The sequence below is a fragment of the Neofelis nebulosa genome, chromosome 4, assembly GCF_028018385.1.
Source record: "Neofelis nebulosa isolate mNeoNeb1 chromosome 4, mNeoNeb1.pri, whole genome shotgun sequence".
Taxonomy (NCBI): Eukaryota; Metazoa; Chordata; class Mammalia; order Carnivora; family Felidae; genus Neofelis; species Neofelis nebulosa.
The window spans coordinates 17,016,360-17,042,491 of NC_080785.1; the positions used below are offsets into that span (position 1 = coordinate 17,016,360).

The 26,132-nt window shown below is 41.5% G+C and overlaps 1 protein-coding gene across 12 annotated transcripts in view; it reads left to right on the top strand.

Moving 5' to 3' along the window:
* Nucleotides 1-26,132, top strand: part of DGKI (diacylglycerol kinase iota) — a 452,201-nt gene that overhangs the window by 404,316 nt on the left and 21,753 nt on the right. For all 12 annotated transcript variants that reach the window (XM_058724155.1, XM_058724161.1, XM_058724154.1 and 9 more), the window contains 2 exons: nucleotides 22,263-22,300; nucleotides 25,760-25,880. In XM_058724155.1, coding sequence (XP_058580138.1) covers nucleotides 22,263-22,300; nucleotides 25,760-25,880 — 159 coding nt within the window. The remainder of the gene's footprint in view (nucleotides 1-22,262; nucleotides 22,301-25,759; nucleotides 25,881-26,132) is intronic.

The following is a 26,132-nucleotide window of genomic DNA, read 5'->3' on the forward strand; positions in this document are numbered from 1 at the left end:
GATTTGTATTTCCCTGATAAGGAGCGACATTGAGCATCTTTTCATGTGCCTGTTGGCCATCCGGATGTCTTCTTGAGAGAAGTGTCTATTCATGTTTTCTGCCCATTTCTTCACTGGGTTATTTGTTTTTCGGGTGTGGAGTTTGGTGAGCTCTTTATAGATTTTGGATACTAGCCCTTTGTCCGATATGTCATTTGCAAATATCTTCTCCCATTCCGTTGGTTGCCTTTTAGTTTTGCTGGTTGTTTCCTTTGCTGTGCAGAAGCTTTTTATCTTCATAAAGTCCCAGTAATTCAGTTTTGCTTTTAATTCCCTTGCCTTTGGGGATGTGTCGAGTAAGAGATTGCTACGGCTGAGGTCAGAGAGGTCTTTTCCTGCTTTCTCCTCTAGGGTTTTGATGGTTTCCTGTCTCACATTCAGGTCCTTTATCCATTTGGAGTTTATTTTTGTGAATGGTGTGAGAAAGTGGTCTAGTTTCAACCTTCTGCATGTTGCTGTCCAGTTCTCCCAGCACCATTTGTTAAAGAGACTGTCTTTTTTCCATTGGATGTTCTTTCCTGCTTTGTCAAAGATGAGTTGGCCATACGTTTGTGGGTCTAGTTCTGGGGTTTCTATTCTATTCCATTGGTCTATGTGTCTGTTTTTGTGCCAATACCATGCTGTCTTGATGATGACAGCTTTGTAGTAGAGGCTAAAGTCTGGGATTGTGATGCCTCCTGCTTTGGTCTTCTTCTTCAAAATTACTTTGGCTATTCGGGGCCTTTTGTGGTTCCATATGAATTTTAGGATGGCTTGTTCTAGTTTCGAGAAGAATGCTGGTGCAATTTTGATTGGGATCGCATTGAATGTGTAGATAGCTTTGGGTAGTATTGACTTTTTGACAATATTTATTCTTCCAATCCATGAGCAGGGAATGTCTTTCCATTTCTTTAAATCTTCTTCAATTACCTTCATAAGCTTTCTATAGTTTTCAGCATACAGATCTTGTACATCTTTGGTTAGATTTATTCCTAGGTATTTTATGCTTCTTGGTGCAATTGTGAATGGCATCAGTTTCTTTATTTGTCTTTCTGTTGCTTCATTGTTAGTGTATAAGAATGCAACTGATTTCTGTACATTGATTTTGTATCCTGCAACTTTGCTGAATTCATGTATCAGTTCCAGCAGACTTTTGGTGGAGTCTATCGGGTTTTCCATGTATAATATCATGTCATCTGCAAAAAGCGAAAGCTTGACTTCATCTTTGCCTATTTTGATACCTTTGATTTCCTTTTGTTGTCTGATTGCTGATGCTAGAACTTCCAACACTATGTTAAACAACAGCGGTGAGAGTGGGCATCCCTGTCATGTTCCTGATCTCAGGGAAAAAGCTCTCAGTTTTTCCCCATTGAGGATGATGTTAGCTGTGGGCTTTTCATAAATGGCTTTTATGATCTTTAAGTATGTTCCTTCTATCCCGACTTTCTCAAGGGTTTTTATTAAGAAAGGGTGCTGGATTTTGTCAAAGGCCTTTTCTGCATCGATTGAAAGGATCATATGGTTCTTCTCTTTTTTTTTTATTAATGTGATGTATCACGTTGATTGATTTGCGAATGTTGAACCAGCCCTGCATCCCAGGAATGAATCCCACTTGATCATGGTGAATAATTCTTTTTATATGCTGTTGAATTCGATTTGCTAGTATCTTATTGAGAATTTTCGCATCCATATTCATCAGGGATATTGGCCTGTAGTTCTCTTTTTTTACTGGGTCTCTGTCCGGTTTAGGAATCAAAGTAATACTGGCTTCATAGAATGAGTCTGGAAGTTTTCCTTCCCTTTCTATTTCTTGGAATAGCTTGAGAAGGATAGGTATTATCTCTGCTTTAAACGTCTGGTAGAACTCCCCTGGGAAGCCATCTGGTCCTGGACTCTTATTTGTTGGGAGATTTTTGATAACCGATTCAATTTCTTCGCTGGTTATGGGTCTGTTCAAGCTTTCTATTTCCTCCTGATTGAGTTTTGGAAGAGTGTGGGTGTTTAGGAATGTGTCCATTGCTTCCAAGTTGTCCAATTTGTTGGCATATAATTTTTCATAGTATTCCCTGATAATTGTTTGTATCTCTGAGGGATTGGTTGTAATAATTCCATTTTCATTCATGATTTTATCTATTTGGGTCATCTCCCTTTTCTTTTTGAGAAGCCTGGCTAGAGGTTTGTCAATTTTGTTTATTTTTTCAAAAAACCAACTCTTGGTTTCGTTGATCTGCTCTACAGTTTTTTTTAGATTCTATATTGTTTATTTCTGCTCTGATCTTTATTATTTCTCTTCTTCTGCTGGGTTTAGGCTGTCTTTGCTGTTCTGCTTCTATTTCCTTTAGGTGTGCTGTTAGATTTTGTATTTGGGATTTTTCTTGTTTCTTGAGATAGGCCTGGATTGCGATGTATTTTCCTCTCAGGACTGCCTTCGCTGCATCCCAAAGCGTCTGGATTGTTGTGTTTTCATTTTTGTTTGTTTCTATATTTTTTTAATTTCTTCTCTAATTGCCTGGTTAACCCACTCATTGTTTAGTAGGATGTTCTTTAACCTCCATGCTTTTGGAGGTTTTCCAGACTTTTTTCCTGTGGTTGATTTCAAGCTTCATAGCATTGTGGTCTGAAAGTATGCATGGTATAATTTCAATTTTTGTAACTTATCAAGGGCTGTTTTGTGACCCAGTATATGATCTATCTTGGAGAATGTTCCATGTGCACTCGAGAAGAAAGTATATTCTGTTGCTTTGGGATGCAGAGTTCTAAATATATCTGTCAAGTCCATCTGATCCAATGTATCATTCAGGGCCCTTGTTTCTTTATTGACCACGTGTCTAGATGATCTATCCATTTCTGTAAGTGGAGTGTCAAAGTCCCCTGCAATTACCACATTCTTATCAATAAGGTTGCTTATGTTTATGAGTAATTGTTTTATATATTTGGGGGTTCTGGTATTCGGTGCATAGACATTTATAATTGTTAGCTCTTCCTGATGGATAGACTCTGTAATTATTATATAATGCCCTTCTTCATCTCTTGTTACAGCCTTTAATTTAAAGTCTAGTTTGTCTGATATAAGTATGGCTACTCAAGCTTTATTTTGGCTTCCAGTAGCATGATAAATAGTTCTCCATCCCCTCACTCTCAATCTAAAGGTGTCCTCAGATCTAAAATGAGTCTCTTGTAGACAGCAAATAGATGGGTCTTGTTTTTTTTATCCATTCTGATACCCTATGTCTTTTGGTTGGCGCATTTAATCCATTTACATTCAGTGTTATTATAGAAAGATACGGGTTTAGAGTCATTGTGATGTCTGTATGTTTTATGCTTGTAGTGATGTCTCTGGTACTTTGTCTCACAGGATCCCCCTTAGGATCTCTTGTAGGGCTGGTTTTGTGGTGACAAATTCCTTCAGTTTTTGTTTGTTTGGGAAGACCTTTATCTCTCCTTCTATTCTAAATGACAGACTTGCTGGATAAAGGATTCTCGGCTGCATATTTTTCCTGTTTAGCACACTGAAGATCTCGTGCCAATCCTTTCTGGCCTGCCAAGTTTCAAAAGAGAGATCAGTCACGAGTCTTATAGGTCTCCCTTTATATGTGAGGGCACGTTTATCCCTTGCTGCTTTCAGAATTTTCTCTTTATCCTTGTATTTTGCCAGTTTCGCTATGATCTGTCGTGCAGAAGATCGATTCAAGTTACATCTGAAGGGAGTTCTCTGTGCCTCTTGGATTTCAATGCCTTTTTCCTTCCCCAGTTCAGGGAAGTTCTCAGCTATTATTTCTTCAAGTACCCTTCAGCACCTTTCCCTCTCTCTTCCTCCTCTGGGATACCAATTATGCGTATATTATTTCTTTTTAGTGTATCACTTAGTTCTCTAATTTTCCCCTCATACTCCTGGATTTTTTTATCTCTCTTTTTCTCAGCTTCCTCTTTTTCCATAACTTTATCTTCTAGTTCACCTATTCTCTCCTCTGCCTCTTCATTCCGAGCCGTCGTCGTTTCCATTTTGTTTTGCATTTCGTTTAAAGTGTTTTTCAGCTCCTCGTGACTGTTCCTTAGTCCCTTGATCTCTGTAGCAAGACATTCTCTGCTGTCCTCTATACTGTTTTCAAGCCCAGCGATTAATTTTATGACTATTATTCTAAATTCACTTTGTTATATTATTTAAATCCTTTTTGATCAGTTCATTAGCTGTTGTTATTTCCTGGAGATTCTTCTGAGGGGAATTCTTCCGTTTGGTCATTTTGGATAGTCCCTGGAGCGGTGAGGACCTGCAGGGCACTTCCCCCGTGCTGTGGTGTATAACTGGAGTTGGTGGGCGGGGCTGCAGTCAGACCTGATGTCTGCCCCCAGCCCACCGCTGGGGCCACAGTCAGACCGGTGTGTGCCTTCTCTTCCCCTCTCCTAGGGGCGGGATTCACTGTGGGGTGGCATGGCCCGTCTGGGCTACTTGCACACTGCCAGGCTTGTGGTGCTGGGGATCTGGCGTATTAGCTGGGGTGGGTAGGCAAGGTGCCTGGGGGCAGGAGGGGCAGGCTTAGCTCGCTTCTCCTTAGGTGATCCACTTCAGGAGGGGCCCTGTGGCAGCAGGAGGGAGTCAGATCTGCTGCCGGAGGTTTGGCTCCGCAGGAGCACAGAGTTGGGTGTTTGCGCAGAGCGAGCAAGTTCCCTGGCAGGAACTGGTTCCCTTTGGGATTTTGGCTGGGGGATGGGCGGGGGAGATGGCGCTGGCGAGCGCCTTTGTTCCCCACCAAACTGAGCTCTGTCGTCTGGGGGCTCAGCAGCTCTCCCTCCCTTTGTCCTCCAGCCTTCCCGCTTTCCGAGCAGAGCTGTTAACTTCTGACCTCCCAGACGCTAAGTCGCGCTTGCTGTCGGAACACACTCCGCCCGGCCCCTCCGCTTTTGCCAGCCAGACTCGGGGGCTCCGCTTGGCCTGCGAGCCACCCCTCCTCCCCGGCTCCCTCCCGCCAGTCCGTGGAGCGCGCACCGCCTCGCCGCCCTTCCTCCCCTCTTCCGTGGGCTTCTCGTCTGCGCTTGGCTCCGGAGACTCCGTTCTGCTAATCCTCTGGCGGTTTTCTGGGTTATTTAGGCAGGTGTAGGTGGAATCTAAGTGATCAGCAGGACGCGCGGTGAGCCCAGTGTCCTCCTACGCCGCCATCTTCCCTGAAGACCCCCCCCAAAAAGAAGGCTACCGCATCCTCTTAATATCCTCCTTTAATATTCATTTTTGACTTAGTTGCGAAAGTAATTAATGCCCAGCATGAATCATTACGTTGAAGTCTCTCTAGTGATGTTAATTGTCTGAACCATATTTTCTGCTAGATCCCTTAGGAAAAATCTCCTGAAAACAGTATTTTTTAGAGTTGTTTCATGTAATAGCTTGTCTGGGTCTTTTATCCTTAAAGATTAGTTGTGCTTCATACGAGCTCATTGTGTGACATGTTCTTTCCTTGATATTTTAATTTTTCCATTTTCTCCTGGCATAGAGCATTGCTGTTAAAGGGTAATGATGATATTCTTCTTATTGTCTTATATTGTCTAATACTGTCAATATTTTTCTTTAATGTCCTGTACCTTTATGAAATTACACCTTGGTGTAGATCACTTTGAGACATTAATGTTCTCAGATACATGATACATTTAAATGTGTGGTTCATTTTTTTAAATTTCAGAACAGTATTCTTTCTTTAACATTTTATTTTTTTAAGTTTATTTATTTTGAGAGAGAGCGAGCGAGCCCAAGTCAGGAGGGGCAGAGAGAGAGAGATGGAATTGCAGGCAGGCTCTGCACTACCAACATGGAGTCCAGTGAACTTGAACTCATGTTCTGTGGACTTGAACTCATGAACTGTGAGATCATGACCTGAGCCAAAACCACAATCCAGATACTTAACTGACTGAGCCACCTACCCAGGCATCCCCAGAACAGTGTTCTTGACTTAAGTGTTTATATTTGTTCTATTCTCTTGCTTTGGTTTTCTTCTTCAGGACCTCATTTTACATGTTTGATCTTCACCTGTCTTTAACATTGGCCATTTTTCTCACTTTCTTTTTACCCCTTTCCTTATTTCTTAAGGTTTTTTTTTTATTTGTATTTTCTACTTTTCTTAAAGCTTTATTGGTTGAATTTATTTGTTCTTGTGTTTCTTTTAGTTTGCCTTGTTTGGAAAATGATTTTATTTCCAGTTGTTTGTTATCATCTCATTTCTGAATTATTGTAGTTCTGACTCATGCCATTCTGAATATTGTGTGTCACTTTACTAATGCCTTTAAGCTTATTTGAGACAGTATGCTACTCTTTTTTTGTGAGAGGTTTTTGTGGTACACTTTCATTGCCTACAGGAATGTTATTCTGTTCTTTGTTCTTTTTTTCCCTAAAATAACTTCATATGAGATTTTACCTTTTTCTTTGCTATTTTTATATGAAATGCACTTTTTCTGAATTTTGGAGAGAAAAATAAGTTCAGTTAGCTATTCTCATTTCAGTGGGCTCTTTGTTGGTTTTGTGCACTGCTGAAAATGTGGTAGCTTGCTTTCTCAGACTTCCTGGTTTTGATCAGTGTCCTTATTTTTATCCAGACCTCTTCCTTTAGTCCTGTTAGCCCTACTCAGCTCAGTGTGTGTTCTACTCAAAAAGTCATCCTCAGACTGGGTCCTGTCTTGAAGGGGTGTCCTGGGTGGTTAGCGTTAAGAGTTAACAGGAGCTACAACCTTCTAGGTATTTCAGTTTTTACTGGGGGGCTCTCACACTAATTTGCCAAGGGAATGGGAAAAACTTGTAAGGCTCTTCTCCTACTGTCACCCTCTGCTTTTCAGGGACCGCCTGTTGGCTCTTGGTGGCATTCTTGCCATTGGGTACACCAGCTGTCCACTGCTTCCCTACACTCTCCCAAAGCAGACGGTGGTAGAAGGCAGGTCCTTCGCTGTCAATGGCTTCTCCCAGCTGTTTGTAATCTCGAAGTTTATAAGGATACCTTGTTACCTTGTTTTAAGTATGGACCATGTGTTTTGGTTCTTTCACCAACTTGCTTTTTCTCTGTGGAGGTTCAGATATGTATAATGGAGGGCACTTGAGGTGAGCGCTGGGCTTTGAATGTAAGTGATGAATCACTAAATTCCACGCCTAAAACTAATATGACACTGTATGTTAATTAACTGGAATTTAAAACTTGGGGGGTGGGGGTAAAAACCCTAAACAACAAGAAAGAAGTATTCAAAAAGTGTGCTGTGACTATTACCATCATCTTCCCATATTTCCAGATTTTTAAAAATCCATTATTTTAGCCTAACTTGTTAGGGAAAGTTAGTGTCTGTGATTCTTCTTACTATCAAAAAGAGAACCCTTTATTCATCTTTATTCAAATAAAACTTAAACTTCTGGAAGGTTCTGTGTATTTTTACATTTCTGCTATCTCCTGAAATTGAAAAATTGAAATGGGAATAGTTGATTTTGAGAAACTGAGGACGGAGGGATTAATGGTTTGGGTCCTTGTATTTTAGCAAAATAATTTCAACTACTACTTGGAATTATTTGGAATAATATATCCTTACATGTACTTAAAACCTTAAAAAGGTCCATGTTGATTAAAACTTAATCAGTGCCAGGCATTGTCCTACGGTGTGTTCTGTTGAAGTTAAGTAGTTTCTTCAAGGTCACAGCACATTGTTATATACTGAACCGACTACTACAGATGTTTTACATATGTTGAATCTACAAAACAATCTTAGCAATACTACTAGCCCTCCCATTTTACAGGTGAGGAAACTAAGGCACAAACCTTTTAGCTGACTTGCCCAAGGTCCCATGCACAGCTAGGAAGGGTTAGAATTTGGATTTACACTCAGGTAATCTAGATCCCATTCTTAGCCACTCCTCCATACTGTCCCTCCATAGCATTGCTAAAGGTTGAACTCATGTAGTAGGAAATCTTGATTCTTTTGGTTGAATGGAGGTCTCCTAATTATTGGGCAGGAGTTCATCATTCAAAATGAGGTATGTATATTTTTTTCATATCAGTGACCAGTACCCTTGACACAGAACAATTCAAAGACGTGTTGTTGATCCCGCTTCTCCTATCCTCATATTTCACCATCAAGGAAACAGGGATCTAATATCCTGTCAGTAGCCTCCATTTGTAAAAAAGGTAGAATTCTCGATAGGTAGCTATTTCCTTAAGTAAATATCACAACGGGTAGACAATAAGACGACCAGAATGGTAGAGTAGATTAAGAAAGTTAGATGTTTTTCCTTTAATTTTCTATAAGCTGTTAATTAGTAAAATGTGGTGAGTAAACTCGGCTGATCATACAGATGGAAACCTCACAGATCTGTAATTGCCTCACTGGGAAGGGTTTTCAACGTTGGCCATCACAGTATGCCACTTTGCAATGACTTTGGACTAGTAATGCAAAGTTGCTAGAGTGTTCTTTTTTGTCCCATATTCTGTTTCTGGCTATGAAATCCCCCATTGGCTTTTTAATTAGATTCAGACATTTCAGTGCTCACTTTTGAGGCCCTTTCTTAGCCTGGTTTAGCTCATGTTGCTTTAGTGAATTATTTCTACTCCCCAGCTTGTGGGCCCCTCTCCAGGTTCATCTCCTTTGTATTCACCCAGCCATATGGTCTGTATCACCTCCTACCACCTCTCTGGCAGACCACCTTCACTGTCTTTCATTCAAGTCCCTCCTTGGTGCTCATTAATTCTTGCATGTTGGAACCACCTGCATAGATTCTAAGGACAAACAATGATGAATTTTCCTGACAACTCAAATGCCCCCAATTTCTCCTTCCCTATTCACTTACTGTTTTTTTGAGTGTATTCCAAATTTTTTCCCCATGGGTGGTGTTGCCCTTCTTATTTGACTATGAACCCAGTGAATAGAGATGTTGCCCCGTTCGATGCTGTTCCCTGGCACAGAATTGATTTTCTCTATACAAGTCTCATTGTTACATTTGCTGCAGTATATGGTGTTGGCAAACAGAAACTTTCAATACACATCTTTGAATTCCGTTGTAGCCTCATTAACATTGTTCCTGTTAGTCCTGGAAGATAGGTTAGTCCTGGACCTTTTCCAAAGAAATTCAGTTGGTAATGTGCTGAAAAAATGGCCTTTTATGGTGGTCTCACTGGGTGCTCCCTAAGGACTGTGTGAAAGGAAAGGAATAAAAATGACAGCATGCTTTTCTTTGGCTAGCCTTCTTTCACATTTCGTAGGAAAACAGACCATCGCTGCTGATTAAAAAACAAAATAAAACAGAGCAAGCAAACAAAACAAAACAAAAACCCCTGGGCTTTCCAAAATCAGGTTATATCGCTTTTTATGTGTCCTGACCCTGCTCTTTTCTCTCCACCCCCTTTGTGAAATCTCACTATTGATTGTAACCATATCATCCTTTGATCTTTCTGGTTTCTTTGGAATGCTTTGTTGGGGATCATTATCTAATTATCTTTTGAAGCCCTGTTATAGCTGAGTGTATGTTGAGAGGGAAGGGTGCTCTTTACTGAGATTCACTTACAACTTGGCTCGACGTTCTCTGGCCTCAGAGAATATGTTAAGCATTTAAAACATTGCCAAATAAGAAAGTAACAAGAGGGGCGCCTATGTGGCTGGGTCGTTTAAACGCCTGACTCTTCATTTCGGCTCAGGTCATGATCTCACGGTTGGTGAGTTCAAGCCCCCCATTGGGCTCTGTGCTGACAGCAGAGAGGAAGAGCCTGCCTGGGATTCTCTCTCTCTCTCTCTCTCTCTCTGCCCCTCACCCACTCTCTCTCTCTCAAAATAAATAAATAAGAAAGTAACGAGAGAGTTAGGAAGGGAGAAGGCTAACCTGGTTGGCTGGTAAGTGGACAGTTCAGAAGAGGTCACCATGTGTCACGGCTCCTCTGGCAGCAGATGAAGCCATCACAGATTCCGTTCCTGCAGATCCGTCACTTATCCTACAGGTAAGTGTGTGAAAGGGAATGGAAAGTGCCTGATTTGGCCTCTGTGTCACCACCTGTAAGAGCAGAAATGAAAAATCAAATTGTGCTAACTTTTTAAAAGTTTACTGGGTTGATTTATGCTTTTTACTGTGTGAAATGGTAGGATCTGAGCTATATTAACACCCATGTCTCCAAGGGGCCAGGCAGGTACACTGATAGCTACCATAGTCCTTATTTGAAGATCATTGTTACTCCATTTGTCTGTCGTCTACTTGACTACAAACCCCAATATCCAATGAACGCCTGTCCCCCAGTAAGCTCCACCTAAAGCTTATTTTTCCTTTTGATGACTTCTTCCTGCAAATAATGAGATGGGTGCTGGTGACTCGTTTCCCTTAATGACGGTCTGAGCCTAAGCATCTCTTACCATGATTACTGGTTGCAAAATACTAGAACACACTGTCACTTTTTCAGTTGGTCCCTGGAAGATTAGCCCTGGATATTTTACGGTATGTTCCATACTGGAATGTTCCAGTTGGAAGCATTTTTTTTCTGCGTGAATTTCTGTTTGCCCAGGCTGTCTACTCTAGCTCCTTAGGCCTGTGCTGTCCTGCATAGAGCTGTGGACATAGCCATCAGTCCGGCTTGTTTTCAAGATCATGAAGTCAACTAAATGCTGCCTTGTTTTGCCAGACTTCTGAATCAGTCCTCATTTTCTGGGTCCACTTTGGGTGCCCTGCATGTCAGGGTACGACTTTCTTATCCCCATGCGGCTGTCCTTCCGTCAACATGACTCCACATGGGGCCTCTCCGTGGCTCATTACTACCCACTCCCTTCCCTACCGCTGCAACCTTCTTTTCTGTAGCATCCCTCATCAGAGCCAGAGAAGCATAGGGCGTGCAGACACTAAAACTGCATTCCTGGCTGACCAGGGAGAAGACCCTTGTTTTACCACCTGATGACTAAGGGAGGCAGTGTAGTGCCTCGTCCTACATATCAGTGTTTCCCATGCTAGGTTTCCATCCTGGCGTTGCTGTGTATTAGCCATGTGGCCTCCAGCGAATGACTTAACCTCACTAAACCTCGGTTTTTCATCCTTAAACAGGGGTGCTGACAGTGACAGGACCTATCTAGTACATGTATAGTGAGGATTAAATTAGATAATATTAGCTCGATGCCTAGCACAGAGTTTGCTTGCAAGAAAGGGACAGAGAGGGAGAGTAGACGTGCAGGGGAGGGCGAGAGAAGTGATCAAACAACCAAAATGGGAATAGCTCTTTCTAGAAGTAGACCTGCAATGTCCTGCTTGTGGCATGGACTTGAGATACTATCCAAGCCTGTCATTTTCTAGATTTGCTGGCCCTAACATGTCCTTCAAGTTACAACCTGATGGGCAAAGAGTGTATCCCTCCTCCACTTGAGCATGGGTGGTAACATCGGGCAAGGGCAGGAGCCTTTTCTCAGAGTGGGGAGACCAGGCCTGGCCCTGGCTGCACTCTCTACTGGGTGGGGAGCTTGGGCAGATCGTTTCCTTCGGGCTTGGTCTCTTCAGAGAGCAGGCTGAGGTGGCTGATATCTGAGGCTTCTTCTGTTCTCTGGACTCAGGCCTCTGAGGCAGACAAGAATACTGGGCAATGAGATCACACGAGAAAAAACCCAAAATGTCACCTTCAGTTTGGGAAGGGTCTTTAAGAGACACCGATGTCCTGCTTTCCACGGGGCGTGCATATGGATTCCTGCAGATGGGTGCCAGTCTGTTAACATTCCTGCTCGTGATGACACATGGCACTTTATTTCCACACCTCACCAGGTACTCGCCTTCTGAAAAGAAAGGAAATCAACTTTACGAGTGCATAAATGCCGCAGGCAGCTTTCACACTGGTAGCTTTCTTTAACAAGGTAACAAAATACATTACTATTTAATTATGCAGCTTCCAGCTTTTCTCCTGACAAAGCAACGCCCCCGGTGCTTATTGAAAAGGGGATTTGTAATCAGCCAAAATCGACTCAGTTTTGCTCAGTCTCATGACATTTCCATCCCCTCTTGCACCCTACCAAGTAAAGGCAATTTTTCAGCCGTTGCCAAAAAGTTAGAGGTGCTGTTTTATAAGACCACAAAAAAGTCATTGAAACCATACTCTTTGTGTAGCTGTTTGTTCCGTTCCTCTGACCATGTGCCTCACTGGGCCCCATATCTTCCCCAGCTAACTCTGTGGGCTCCTTCTCATTCTCAGAAATCCTGGCTCACCCAGAGATGTTCCTTGGGCATCTGATTTCCCAGCGATCTTTCTAGTTAAGCTCCTTTTATATTTGAGGGAGAGAGTGATAGTCTTGGCCCATGTTGTATTCTGAAAATGGAGTTGGTGAGTGATTTTCCGTGACATTAAAAAAAAAAAAAGTTTTTGGATTCACATTACTCTCTGAATCTTGGAAGCTGTTCTCCTGGGATGCCCTTTTCACTCCCTTCCCGACTCCTTTCCCCCTACCGCCGTTTCAGACATCCCACTTTATCAAGTGAAGCCCCCTACTCCTTGTCCCCCCATGCCTCTACACCAGCTGGTCTTTTCCACAGAAAACTCCCCACCCATATTTTCTGCCAATGCAGATCTTCCCTTTTTGGACAATTTCTTACAACCTCCCTAGGAAGTGGTTCCATACACCACTCTCTTTCCCTAGCAGTCAGGGGCTACATGTGGATATGTAAGTACAAATGTGTTACTTTATAGATACTCTTTAATTCCTTAAGAATATGCGAGTTCCCAAGAAGAATGAAGGTTTTGTTTTGATTTCTCTTCACAGCAACTGGACAGTAAAATCTGCTCTTGAGTGGATATCCTTGAAGATTTGCTCATATACTGAAACCTATTCTATTTTGTGTCTTCCAGGCAAGCTTCGACACTAACCTTTTTCTTTAGAATTCTTGCTTTTAAGCTGTGATTCTGCCTTAGTCAACTTAACACAATGTCAAAGTGAAAGTTAAAACTCATGTTTCACTTCTCTGAAATGAAATGCTTAATTTTTCTATGTTTTCAATTAATATCTGTCCTATGCCAATATGGGGAAGGTTCAAAATTAGCCTTTTATTATAACCTAGTTACAAGTACAAATTGTCTGCATTTACAGTTACAAGTGAGAGCAGGCTCTAGAAACTATCTTTTTAAAAAAATTGTACACATTTGCTTTATGTGCATTTGTTGATCTATGTCCCTGAAAGTGACCTTTGTTGTGTTAACGCCTCCCTGGTTACTTGTGTTTCGGTGAGGAGGGTTTTGGCTACACCCGTTCTTAGTTCAACAGGCCTTCATCATACAGAGTGGCCAGTGTCCTGGCAGGCGTTGACAAGGCACTTACTGAGCATCCCGATGACCGGATGACCCATAAACCCATCATCTTTATGAGCTCCTGAGCACACTCATTTGTACTTGGATCCTGGCCTTAAACACCATTTCCCAGACGCAGTCTTGATGTTTGGGTAAAACCAGTAACCATCCGTTGCTTCCAGGCCACATCGCATCTGCTTGTGGCTATCACTGAATGAAATATGAAGGCAGCTTTTCAACCTAAGTTCCTTTTAGAGATCCTGAAGGACACGGCTAGAGTACATCAGATGAGTTCAAGGAGACCTATCACAGGAGGAAGGGGGCCCCAAGTTGAGAGGCGGGATGAAGCCAAGGTTCTGAGGCTGTCTCTGAGGTCCTCGGGGAAAATCATTATGAGCCAAGTCCAGTGGCCACGCTGCTTCTACTTAGCACCTTCCCCTCACCTGTGAGGCGAACAAGACCCTTATTTATTAGTTCTTCCATTTCTCATAGTCTCTTAGGAAGATAGCTTTACCATCCAGATGCTGGGAAAGCAAAAATAAAGTTCATCATTCTAAGTCAAATTCTCTGGACATTCTAGAGATGGAATACTTCTGGAGAATACAGAAACAGTCCGAATGTACTGAGAACTTGAATATCTGTTACTTTATTCAAATGTTAAGGAGGAGAAACAGTGTTATTGTATGCTATGATTATTTGAGGTTCATGAATTTAGTAAGGTGTAACCAGATTAAAACCCTTTGTGTATGTATGAAAAGCCTTCCCTGTTGGTGGAAGCTTAATATTTATTGAACAAAAATGGTTGATGGGATTCTGTAATATTAGTACTAAAAAGGAATTTCTATTTTCCTAGATTTAAGGGAACAGTTAGATATGACTTTAGAAGGTGGTACTATATATTTTTCTAAATGCTTATTTATTTTTGAGAGAGAGAGAGAGAGCACGAGTGGGAAGGAGCAGAGAGAGGGAGAGAGAGAATCCCAAGCATGTCCTGTGCTGCCAGCCCAGAGACTGACATGGGGCCCCATCTCATGGCTCAGAGAGATCAGGACCTGAGCCAAAATCAAGAGTTGGGTGCTTAAGCAACTGAGCCACCCAGGCACGCTGGCACTCTGTTTTTTAAAGTGTTGGCCACTACATCCAAAAATGGTAATAATAATATATTATCACTAGAAAAAAACATTAAATTTGAGTTGCATAGATTCTCGAAAGATATTTTCAGGAACCTCTCTCATCCCCCCTGGGACTGTTGGCACATAACCTACGATGTTGTGGGAAGACTGAGGAAGACCTATGAACTTGTCTTCTCTAACCCAGGACTCAAAGCAAATTCACCCATGAAATTTCTCTTAACATTGATCTAAGGTTTACCACTGATGTTCTAGGAAATAGTTATTGCTTGGTATAGGGCTCTAATTTGACCCATAAGATAAATATTTATGATTTATTGAGATGCTTACAGTGTTGTTTCGCTGCATCTAATAAACACTGGATACCTAAAGAGATTAGATTAGATTAGGTGCCTAAAAAGACATGAAAATATTTTCAGCTCCAAAACCAACTGCCAGGTGTAGCAGGAGCCAGTAAAGTGGGTTTTCCTCCACTCCTTACAATGTCTTCCTTGATTCAGGGTTTGAAGATTGAATGATAGTTCAATCACTAGACCACAAGTATCAACCGAGTATTTATTAAGCCTTCATATGTTTCTCGTGCTATAGTTTTTATTGAAAGAATATAGATAAAATAAAAAGGAGCAAAGTTAAAATGCAGTCCCTGTGCTCGTGGCTTAAGTGCAGAGATGGGGCTTTCACACGTGAAACAACCAGAGAACAATTTCGCAACCACAGGTAAACAAATGGGGTGTTTGGGAGAGACATCTGGTCCCCACACTGTTTGTAGCTAATTCCAGGGGAGAAATGAGAGAAATGGAACGAACTGCTTCTAAAGGGAGCACGTCCTGGTCCTCTGGCAGCAAGGTGGAAGTTTTCTGCCAGGAGGGAACACTGGATAGGGGGCTGTTTGTTTTTTCTCCAAACAGGAAACTCCTTCCATGCCAATAGTATCTTCAAAAAGATTGCTGCAGCAGATGGAAAGAACCCCTATGCATTCATGCATTCAATTAGCAGGGCCTAATTCAATCTGAGGATTAACTCTGTCACTAGAGAGAAACAAAACCTATTTATGTCTCCCATCTATGGTTACACCCTCTGAGCGCCATTGGCACAGGTGGTGGTTGAACGTTAGACCACTGTAGCATTTATTGGTCTTCAGATGCTGCTGATGGATGAATCCCAATGATGAGGAGATATCTGAAGTGTGTGTGCTCTGAGCCCTCCACTCCATTTCTCGGCAGTGGGGGAGACGATGGTAGATGGGGTGTGAAGGACATGGGACTAGAGTTGGGTGAGTGATCGCTTGCTTGGCTGGAGGAGAAAGAGGAGGAGGCACAGTGTTTTTTCTTTCATCTGATTATTAAAGAGAAGTTCAGGGTAAAGTCTACCTTAGATGGAATTCTTAATTCAACTCAACAAACATCTGTTGTCTGCATCATCTTCTACTTGCCTTTCTTCCTCCCATTCCTAAAAGCTGACCCTTCAGATAAGCAGTTGTCAACCTTTTGTATTTTTCAGTGACACTGTGTGCAAAATACATTCCCATGGGTGACTCCGGTAAGAAAACTGTTGTTTGTGGCCATTTCCCAATGCTGACTAAAAGTCACCATCAACCCTCTTACTCAAAGTATGTCACAGTGCAAGTGTATGATGGGACAGACTGGATTTTCCAAAAACAGCCACAGCATGATCTCCCATCCCACACATTCTTCTTGCAATATGACTTTGACATTCTTTTCATTGAGATGTGGGGTCTGTGTTTTCTTGAATATGGACCAACTTAGGACTGTAGCAGCAGAAGTGACTCCATGTGATTTCCAAGACAAGGTGACTTCCACTAGGCTTTCTTGGGGTGGTTGCTTTTGAAACCCAGTCACCATTTCAGAAGGAAGTTCAAACGGCTCACAGAATGTCATGCACGAGGAACTACAACTCCCAGCTGAAACCAGCACCCAGTTATCAGTACTATGTAGTCGTCTTGAAAGTAGATCTTTGAGGTTTCCATGGAGCTGCCCCACCTGATGTCAGGTGGAGAGGAGACAGACTTTCAGCTGACCCCGATCCAAATTGCAGATTTTTGAACAAAACAAATAATTGTTCTTTTTGAAGCCACTATGTTTTGGGATGGTTTGATGTACAGTAACACCTGATCCCAGATTTGTGTATCATTCTAAGAATAATCTTGGATTTGTTCCAGGATATTAAAAACCCTCTGTATTTTAGCTATTAACAAATGACTTGGCACATAGCTGATTATCAATTGTCAAAACCTCCTCTAGGCTTATATTAAAATGCAGAGGTCTTTTGCAACATCTAATTCCTCCTTTCTCTCACTTCATCTTGTTCAGTATGACTATGTAAAATAATACTAATTAGAGTCATTCTCATGAGCTGCTTCTCACTTATGCCTAATTACTATAATTCCCAGTAGTTATCCATACCATTAAATAAGTGTTAGCTACCTTTGCTGTATTTGATGATTATGCTAAGTTCCATTTTGGGGAGCTAAGCCTTCACAGTTTGTTACTCATGTACCATGACTGACTGCTTACAAAGTAGAAAAATTGGACAGAATGCTTCTGATAAGGAAAATACGGGAAAAGCTCTGCAGAAATATATATCTCAAAGAAATAGACTCTTGGGCAGCTGACAGTGCAACCTCTCTGGTGGCTAAGCAGTAGGTCACTTTGAATAAAGGAGAAGTAGGCAGATGCCCATCGTCTTCCGGTCAACAGAATGGTGAACGCAACATCTGCCATGGGTGCGCTCAGGGTCTCCCTCGGCATAAGAAGAGTTGGACCTTAAAGCCATAAACTGACTTCATTTTCCATGTGATGCATTCATGAAACTTTTATTGGAGGTTGTTTCTATTTTTTCCCACCTTGCTCCAGGTTAAAGGGGTAACAGCATGGTGGAAGGAATTCTAACATGGATCATACACAATAATGTTAAAGAAAATATAAAAGAAACAAAGAAAAAAATAAGAGTCCCTTTATCAGCTGGATTGCTAGCTATCTGTGTGACCTTGGAAAAGTGTGGTTACCTCTCAAGCCCCAGTTTTCTCATCTGTGAAATGAGAGGGTTAGGGTGGGGTCAGAAATAGCCCTGGAATGTAGAATATGTCCATTTCTGAAGGAATAGTTCTAGGATATGCTACTTGCATTGCAGATGAAATATTGAGGAGTAAAAAGTGTGCAGAAGTTGGCAAAGCCTTATATATGTTTATACTTTCAGTGCATCAACTGGTTTCTCTCCCAACCCGAGGACAAGCTACTCTTTGTTCAACATCTGTTGTTTGTACTTTTAATTTTTTTCTTCAACAGTTTTTTAAAAACAGATTTAAGTGACTGCTATCATTAGTAGGTGACAAACTGTCTTGTAGTAGAATATTAATTTAAGAACTGAGAAATAACACGAAAGATTAAAGTTTTTAAATAGACATAAGTGTTCAGAGTTGAAACTATATGATGTAGTTGATTTATTGAGAACTACATGCACAAGGCTTTGCCAAGTCCTGCATGCTTTTTATTAAATATTTTCGTTGACATAGCAAAAACCACAACCTTAAACTATCCCTTTGGAAGTAGTCATATGCCAAACTCTACAGCTGTAATTGGCCTTCTGTAATCTTACCTTTTCCTTTCATAGGTGAGAAACGGTTCTTTTTCTGTATAATGAGGTCAAAAACATTCAGTATTCCATGGTGTTCTACAAAGAAGATCGTAACAGTCAGATCCTCTGTTCCTTGAGCTTATTTGCAGAGTCTCAAAAAGAACTGATTTTATTTCATTTTTCTAATGAGAAGACTGAAGTTTGGTAAAGTTTACAGCTAGTTAATCATGCTCACAGGGCTTAAATTCAGGCATCCTGAATCAGTTCCCATATATGCCTTCCTAATTTGGACTTCTTGCCAAAACATCAGTTTCTGGCAAGGGGTGGAGTTTGCCTTGTGCAGTGGTATCCCCAGAACCTCAAACAGGGTGTGGCTCTGCAGGGAAGGTGGCCAGCCAGTGACCCCAGGGATTGTTTTCTCCCTCTCCTGATTCCAGTGGATAGCATTGTTCCTTCCATGTGCAGATTTCTGAGGATATCCAGACCCTTGGGAATTGAGACCCAAGACTGAGAAGGAAGACGGGGATTCCTTCCTTGCAATTCTGACTTGTCAGTTCCAGTTTTCTGTCTTTGATGTTTACTGGATAGCAGTTTACTGGAAGGGGTAGCACTGAAGGGAAAAGCAACCACTTCACATAAATTAATGATTCCATTTCTAAGCTCTAAAAACGACAAACTTCTCAGTTCTCTACTCCCTTACTCTCCTGTCTAACTGTGTAAGTTTATGTGATTTGATTGTCCAGAAAACTTACTATCCATCCACTCAATAACCTTTACCTCCCCCTAGCAATTTGACTTCCCTTCTTTGCATTTGGGAGCATGATTTCCCCAGTTGGGGAGAGTTTTGGAAAAGGCAGGAAGGCAAGCTTAGGGACTGAGAAATAATAAAGAACAATACAATAATCATAACAACTCATTATTTGTTTTTTTAAGCTTGATCTTTCAGAAGGTACAGTCTGGAGTTGAATACTAATAGATGCAAGCTCTCTGTATGCAGAAGAAATCTTAAACAGTAGTGGTCATGGGGAAGGACATTAATCAGGAGAGAGAAGTGAGCCTTGAGCCTAATAATGTTTGCATAATAGCTACCCTTGCGTGTATTGCTTGACTTAAAAGTAAATATCCACGCTTTCCATCTCCAGTACAATTGGAAATTATTTGCGGTTATGATTCTCTTACATGATTCTCTACCTGTTCTTGGGGACTTTAAACCAGGAAGCTGCTGGAAACCAACAAACATAGCAGTGCTTCTGAATGAGTCTGGGGTAGGCATTTAAAGAGGCTATAATGTGGGCAATCTGTAGAAAATGAGCAGAGAGCAGGTCATAACTCTGTTTCCAGGAGGGGAAGGGTAAGATCAAACTGGCATGGTTGACATTTATATGCTTTCCTGGTTTACTTTGAACTCTGCAATAGTTTCTCATCACCTGCAGGATAAACCCCAAGTGCCTTATCTTGACAGAAGAGGTGCTCACTGTGGCGGGGGGGATCCTTTGGTCTCTGAAGCATCTTATCTGAGACCACTCCTCACCTCAGGGAGGATAATATACAGCGTTTTGCAGCTTCCCTTAGACATCACAACTTAACTTCCATGTCTTTGTTCAGGATCTTCCAAATCCTCTTTGCTCATTAATTCTGCTTACCATGAAGAGTTGGCTTAAACTTCACCTCCTCCAAGAAATCTTTGAACTCTACAGCTAGCCAGTAAGTTTTCCCCCAGCTTCTAATATTTTTCTCTCTTTTCTTTCTTTCCTTCTTCCCTTTCTTCCCTTTTCCTTTCTTCCCTTCCTGGTTCTCCTTAAATAGACTTTGTCCTGGGGAATTTCTTTATTGTCTTGATTTATTGCTTGTATGCCCCAAATGTTATTACACAAGTGCTTTAAATTAATGAATTCATTTTCCTTCTTTTCTCTATTTCTCTTTTCTTTTTCTTTGGATTTCTGGGAAATGTTTTAAAATCTTGAAAAGAATAGGCTCTATAACTGTTTTTGAAGCTCTGTGTTATTTCAAGCCCTGCATTAACTGCCCCCGGACTCAGGCAATTGCCCTAACCTTATTCCTATCCTAATATGGATATTCTACTTCAGTCAGGAGAACATCCTATAGTATAAAGATCTGAACTGATTTGTTCTTGCAGACTTGTGATTGGCTAATATTTTCTCCTGCTTCTCCCTCCCTGTCCTCTGATATAGGGTTTACATCGTAGGGTTAAGCAGTACCCACTGACTCCTTCATCCATGCCTCTCCTCTCATAGGTGCTGTATTCACAAGATACATCTCCTCGACTTCCCATACCAATTTCACCCTTCCTTTCTAGGCTCTTTCTGCAGTGTCTATCCATATGTCTTCAGATACTTAAGTACAGTCACAAAAGTACTGAAAATGACCCCTTCTGTTGACATATATACTTATAAAGCTTTTGTTTTTTTTGTTTGTTTGTTTTATCCTTACTATAGACAGATGAGCAGCTATTACTTTTATTTTACAAAAAAGAAAATTGGTTCACAATCATTGACTTGTTAAGCTTACATGTCTCCTAAATTACGTTTAGAATTACACTCTAATCCAGTGCCCTTTTGCAACACTATAAAGGCTTGATAACCTATAAAGACTACTTTCTTTCCTTTTCTCCAGGCATCACAGAGCCTGGGGGAGCTCTGCCTGGGGAGCTCCCAGAGGGCACTGGACAGAGGACTGGACTGGACACTGACCTGCATTATGGCCGCGATTGGGCCACTACTGGCTCTGTGCCCCGAGACAGTCACTTTACTCTGAACTCCAGTGTCCTCATCTATAGCAAGAAGAGTGAGGCATGTGTTTTCTTTGGATTCTTCTGACATTAATTTCCTTTCTGTTTCTATCTCTCTCCCATCTGGCTCCTTTTCTCTTTCTGCCTTCAGTCAGTTCTGCAACTAATCGTTGCACATCAATACCGTACAGAGCATTGTGCTAGGAACCCTAGGGAGAGGCTTGCAGCTCATTATGGAAAGGGAAACATTCGTTCCTCTTTCCCATTCTCCTCCTTTTTATGTCTGTCTTTCTGTCTGTGTCCTCCTCGAGTGCTCAAGTGGCCCTCCTTATTTCCATGGGTTTTCATGGTTTCTGCTGTGGTCAAGGGCAGGGCCTTCAGCCCTGGGCCAGTGAATGGGTTGAACCTGCCTGTGGTGCATCCAATCACTCGGGACTGGTAAGTAGTCAGTATGAAAACCTGGAGGGCCTTGTCAGTGCTGCTCCAGGGCTCTGTGCATTTGGATGCACAACACAGCATTTTTGGCTAACTCTATGTGAGAGTAAATGAGAATAAAATGCCACTCTGAGAAATTTAAAATTTAAGTTACTCTCTTCTAAAATTCTATGCCATTCATGCCTTAAAATAATCTTTTTTTTTTTTTTTTGAGTAGTTTTAGAATCTAGGTATTTATTTTTCTAAAGGGACCATTTCCAACCTAAGACAAATGTTCCCTTGGGGAATCATTGCTGTCATTAGATGCTCACATCTTCTTGCCCTTGTTAATCAGTTTTCTCTTCTCATTCCCCTTTTGTCTCCCACATAACCTGTATGTACATGCACTTCTAGTTTTGCCCCTAAAGCTACATATTTTTATAATTAGTTTAGGTTTCCTAAGACTCTCAGAGTTCTTTCCACTTGAGTTGCCAGTGGATGAGATGCTGACCACATGATCATTTTCCTCGGAACAGAATTCAAGTATACACGTCCCCTCTCTACTACCTTTAGTCTTCTTTATTTCCATAGAAGTGGATAGTTGTTTCTCATTACATAACAAAATTACTAGTAATTTTTGGAACTCCAAGAGGATACAGTAGAAGGAACTGGAAAGAAAGGAGCAAAAAAATCATGGTTAGGCACCTAGCCTGCCTCAGTAGATGAGTTGAGAACATTCATAGGGTTTAATCATTTCAGTAATTCTGTAAGATTTAAACTTGATGTTTATGTGGAAACTGGATTCAGAGGGGTTCCATGATCTACCCATTGTTCCACAGCTTGTGAAAGAGCTGAGATCTGAACCTAATCTCTGTGACTCCAAATTTCATGAGGGGGTGTTGAGGTAGACTCTAGAATGTTGGAAAGAATGGGTGTCTGGGCAGGGAAGGGGTGAAGAGAAGGCTTTAGCCTGATGCAAGATTCTTGGCATGCTTCTCTTTCCCTGATTCCTACCCCAAATGTAGACTATTTTGGCAAAATATAGATCCAGCCCTTTGTGGTATTTTGATGAGAGGGTCTTCTACTAATGGGACATCTCTCTTTTGTCTTTCACAGCAATTTTGCAGGCAGTAATAGCTGGTGATCTTATGAAGGTAAGCTATCTTCCTACCAAAATTTTTGGTGATTCTTTAACAACTTTAACCTCATTTCTCACCGCATTTTCATGATCTCTCGTATGTCATCTATCATCCATCCCTCTGCTGTGCTAGCCGACTCGAAAGGGGAAGGATGTTCTTTGGGGAAATGGACAGAGAGGGCCAGAGGAGTCTTCATAGCATCTCCACATTTCCTAACAGCAAAGGATGTGTGCAGGGGTACTGCGCTGGTTGCCTCCACTCATAACATGGACTGCATGTTCCCAGGATGCAATGCTCACAGTGCCCCAAATTCCCGCTATCTAGGAGCTGATATTTGGAGTTTTAAGGTTTCTTTTTAGACAGGTCTTGAAATGAATGCATTATATGGATAATAGCCAGAAATACACTCTCCGGGCCAGAGCCTCCAGCTTCTAACATTATTATAGTTTTGTCCTTCAGGGATCACAATTAACCAAAAGAAGATGCTTGGTCTGATCTCCTTTGAACATTTTCATTTCTGCATATATTTTCTTAGTTCAGAGGGAAGGAAGTAGTCACTTCTGCCTCTGGAGTGAATACAGATTCGGGAGTCAGACTGCCCGCATTCAAATCTTGGCTCTGCCATTCATTGTATGTGTGACTGTATTTAATTCTCTCTGTGCCTCAGTTTCTTCATCTGTAAAACTGAATAATGTTGCCTCTATCCTTTGTCATAAGAATTGAACGTAACGATACACGTAAAGCTCTTAAGACTGTTTTTATTACTTAGAAGCGGCTCTGAAATGCCAGCTAGTAGTGTTAGTCTGTGTCTTTTTAATAAACATAGTGGAGATGCAAATATTGTTATAAAGTGTGTACAGTCTATAAGTATTCTAAAAGTTATATTTAGTTTCATGTCATTTTCAGGCATTGGGACTTAGGACGACCTGCATATCCCTCTGTAACCCACACTGGCTTGATCTGCTCTGTAATATTGGCACCTGCAGGAGACAGAGGCTCTACCCGCCAGCCTGTGGAGAAGGGTGCCATTGCAGATTGAGAAACCAAAAGCCTTAAAAGAAAGCTGAGAAGCACTGACCTTGCGTGCAACTTCTTCTGAAGTGCATCTATTGAATGCATATAAACTGAGAACCCCCTGTGCGACAGTATGAAGAGGTTACTAATAGGAAACAAACAGTCAGAAGGTCCCAAGCATCCTGATAAACTGCCGTCTTAGGCACATAATCCTGGAAGTGGTGCCTGTGCCACTGTCTGGGTCATAATGTTACCAGCCATTGTCACCCACAAGAGAAAAGTGCTCTCCAAGTGGTGAACCTAGGAGTTTGATGCTGTTGCCCTGCAGTGGATTAAACCAATATTATCATATACTCCCTGCAAAGCCCTATGCAAGATGCTTTGGGCAGTAAGATGTGATTCCTGCTCTTAAAGAGCTTCTAAGCCACAAATTATTTGCAAAACTACTAAATTTGAAATCCTTTTTGATTTTTCCTCTGCTTTTAGCCTAGGCAACATAGTTTCCAGGTCCCTGGGTATATAGCCACATTTTTTTCATACTTAATAGAGAACTATTTGAAATATGGGAAATTACTATATTCAGTGGATTGTCTTATTACCTTCTCTGTTATAATCATTTCCTAAGTGCCTGAGAAGTTACTTAACCTTATTTATTGGGAGATGAAATATAATGACTTAGGGTGTTTCTTTCTCATTCTTTTACATTCTTTCCCTCCCAAGTATTTTTCTTCCCCTTCTCTTTCTTCTTCCCCATCTTCTTCTATGTCTCTATTCCATGCAGAAAGCACAGTACACATTAACTATTAAACTGTGTGTATGTAAGAGAGAAAGTGCACGCCAAATAGCAGAGAACAGAAGAACCCAGGAGTCGGTGTGAAGGCTGTTGGGAGTGGTTGCTGTGTAACTCAGCGGCATAAGATACCCATGGATTAACTGAAGGGCCACAGTGTCAAAAACACTACAGAAAGGCACAATCAAGGCAGCTGATGGATGGGTCTGTGCTTCTCTGTTGAGCCTGAATCCTTTGTGCCTCTGCCTACAAAGAAAGGGAGTATCATTTTAAGACTGTCGTCGAGCAGTACTGGACATGTTTAGATTCTTTGTGGAAAACCATTAGCTACCTCTTGCTGTTCTATAGCCTTGTACTTTAGAGATAAAAGTCCCCGTATGTTCTTTACATCCATTCAACTATTCCTTTTTGATCTATTTTCTGGAAAGTCTTCTGTGACTCTTCTTTACCCGTTAATAACCTCCTCATGTTGTTCTCCATTCCTGTGTCTGTCTTTGCACATCGGTCTCCCCCATGGACTGCGAGGTCTTGAGGCCAGTGACTGAGTCCTGTTTATACTTGTTTCCCTGGAATCTGGCACATGGCAGTTCCATGGTTGGATTTGACTGAAATCATGAATTATGAGTTGACTCTTTGACCTTATGAGATGTTTGATTACATATATATATATATATATATATATATATATATATATATATATACACACACACACTGCCATCTAATTCTTTCTTGGTGATAGTTACATTCCTTTTGCTTGGTACCTTCTGGATTATTTTATTCTTATTTTCCCTAAAACTACCCTTTATAAGCTGCAGAAAGACTCTGTGTCCTGCTGTACTGCAGTTTGGAGAACAGAAACCCACTTACACTTTCTATAATGTTCAGTATTTCATGAAATTAGACCATATCCTCACTTCACCACATTATTCTCAGGCTACAAAATCTGTGGGGTTTTTTCTAGTCTGTTCTCACAGGTGTTTTAGGTGTCTACTACTACATTCCCTGAATCCTTTTGGTTCTCACCCTGTGGGTCATCTCTAGCCTTCTTGGGTATGGGTTGGATGGTTAACAGAAGGCGAGAGGCTGGACGGCAGATCAGGGTGAAGAAGTGAGGCTGTGCAGATGTGTGCCCGTGTCTGCTACGTGCACGTGTGCTGTGACCTCCTGCAGGAAAATGGGAAGCAGCTTCTGGATTTGGTAGCTGGGTTCATTAGAGGTTGAAGAAAAACTGGGGGCGAGGAAAGGCGCTTAGCTACGGGACACCAAGCTATTCCTGTCTGCAGCCTTAATTATCCTTTCACTCAGGAGAGAGCTCAGCCAACAGAGGAAAACGTTTATTCTCTTCGCTGCCCTTCACTCCCTTGGGACAGAGAGCAGTGCCCAGAAAAGAAAAAGACATAAAGCAGAAAAGAAATAAGTAACTCAGCATGTTTCAGTTTCCTTGGGCTGTTCAGTGCCCACAGACCCTCTCCCGAGTCAGATGAGATGCTGGCCATCTATTTGAGTGATAACACAGACCGGGAATGTTACTTCCTCCCTTTGACTTTTCTGTGTCCTCTGCGGCTAGAAACGTTTGTGGTTTGCTCCATCACTCTTCTTTTTATCACCGGTTAACTGTTTTCCTTGTTCCGGACCCTGCCTGAGCTTCTTTTCCTATGTCTCTTTTGCAGCTAATAGAAAGCTATAAAAATGGAGGGAGTCTGCTAATTCAGGGACCAGACCACTGTTCACTCCTTCACCATGCAGCTAAAACCGGCAATGGGGAGATTGTGAAATATATCCTTGACCACGGTGAGTAGGTACAGTGAACCAAGGATCACTTCTCGATGCAATAATTGAATTTTCTAAATCGACTTTCTTCCAGGCTATGTTCAGAATGGTAGAGATGCTCTCCAAATTTTAGCTCACTCCCCCTGCTTATTGGAGGCAGACAGAATTGCAGACCACTGACACATGTCGATCACCATAATCAAACATTTCATAGAAATAATTTTCATATCAAGGTCTTTGCAGGATATTTTTGAGCTAAGTAAAAAATAAAAG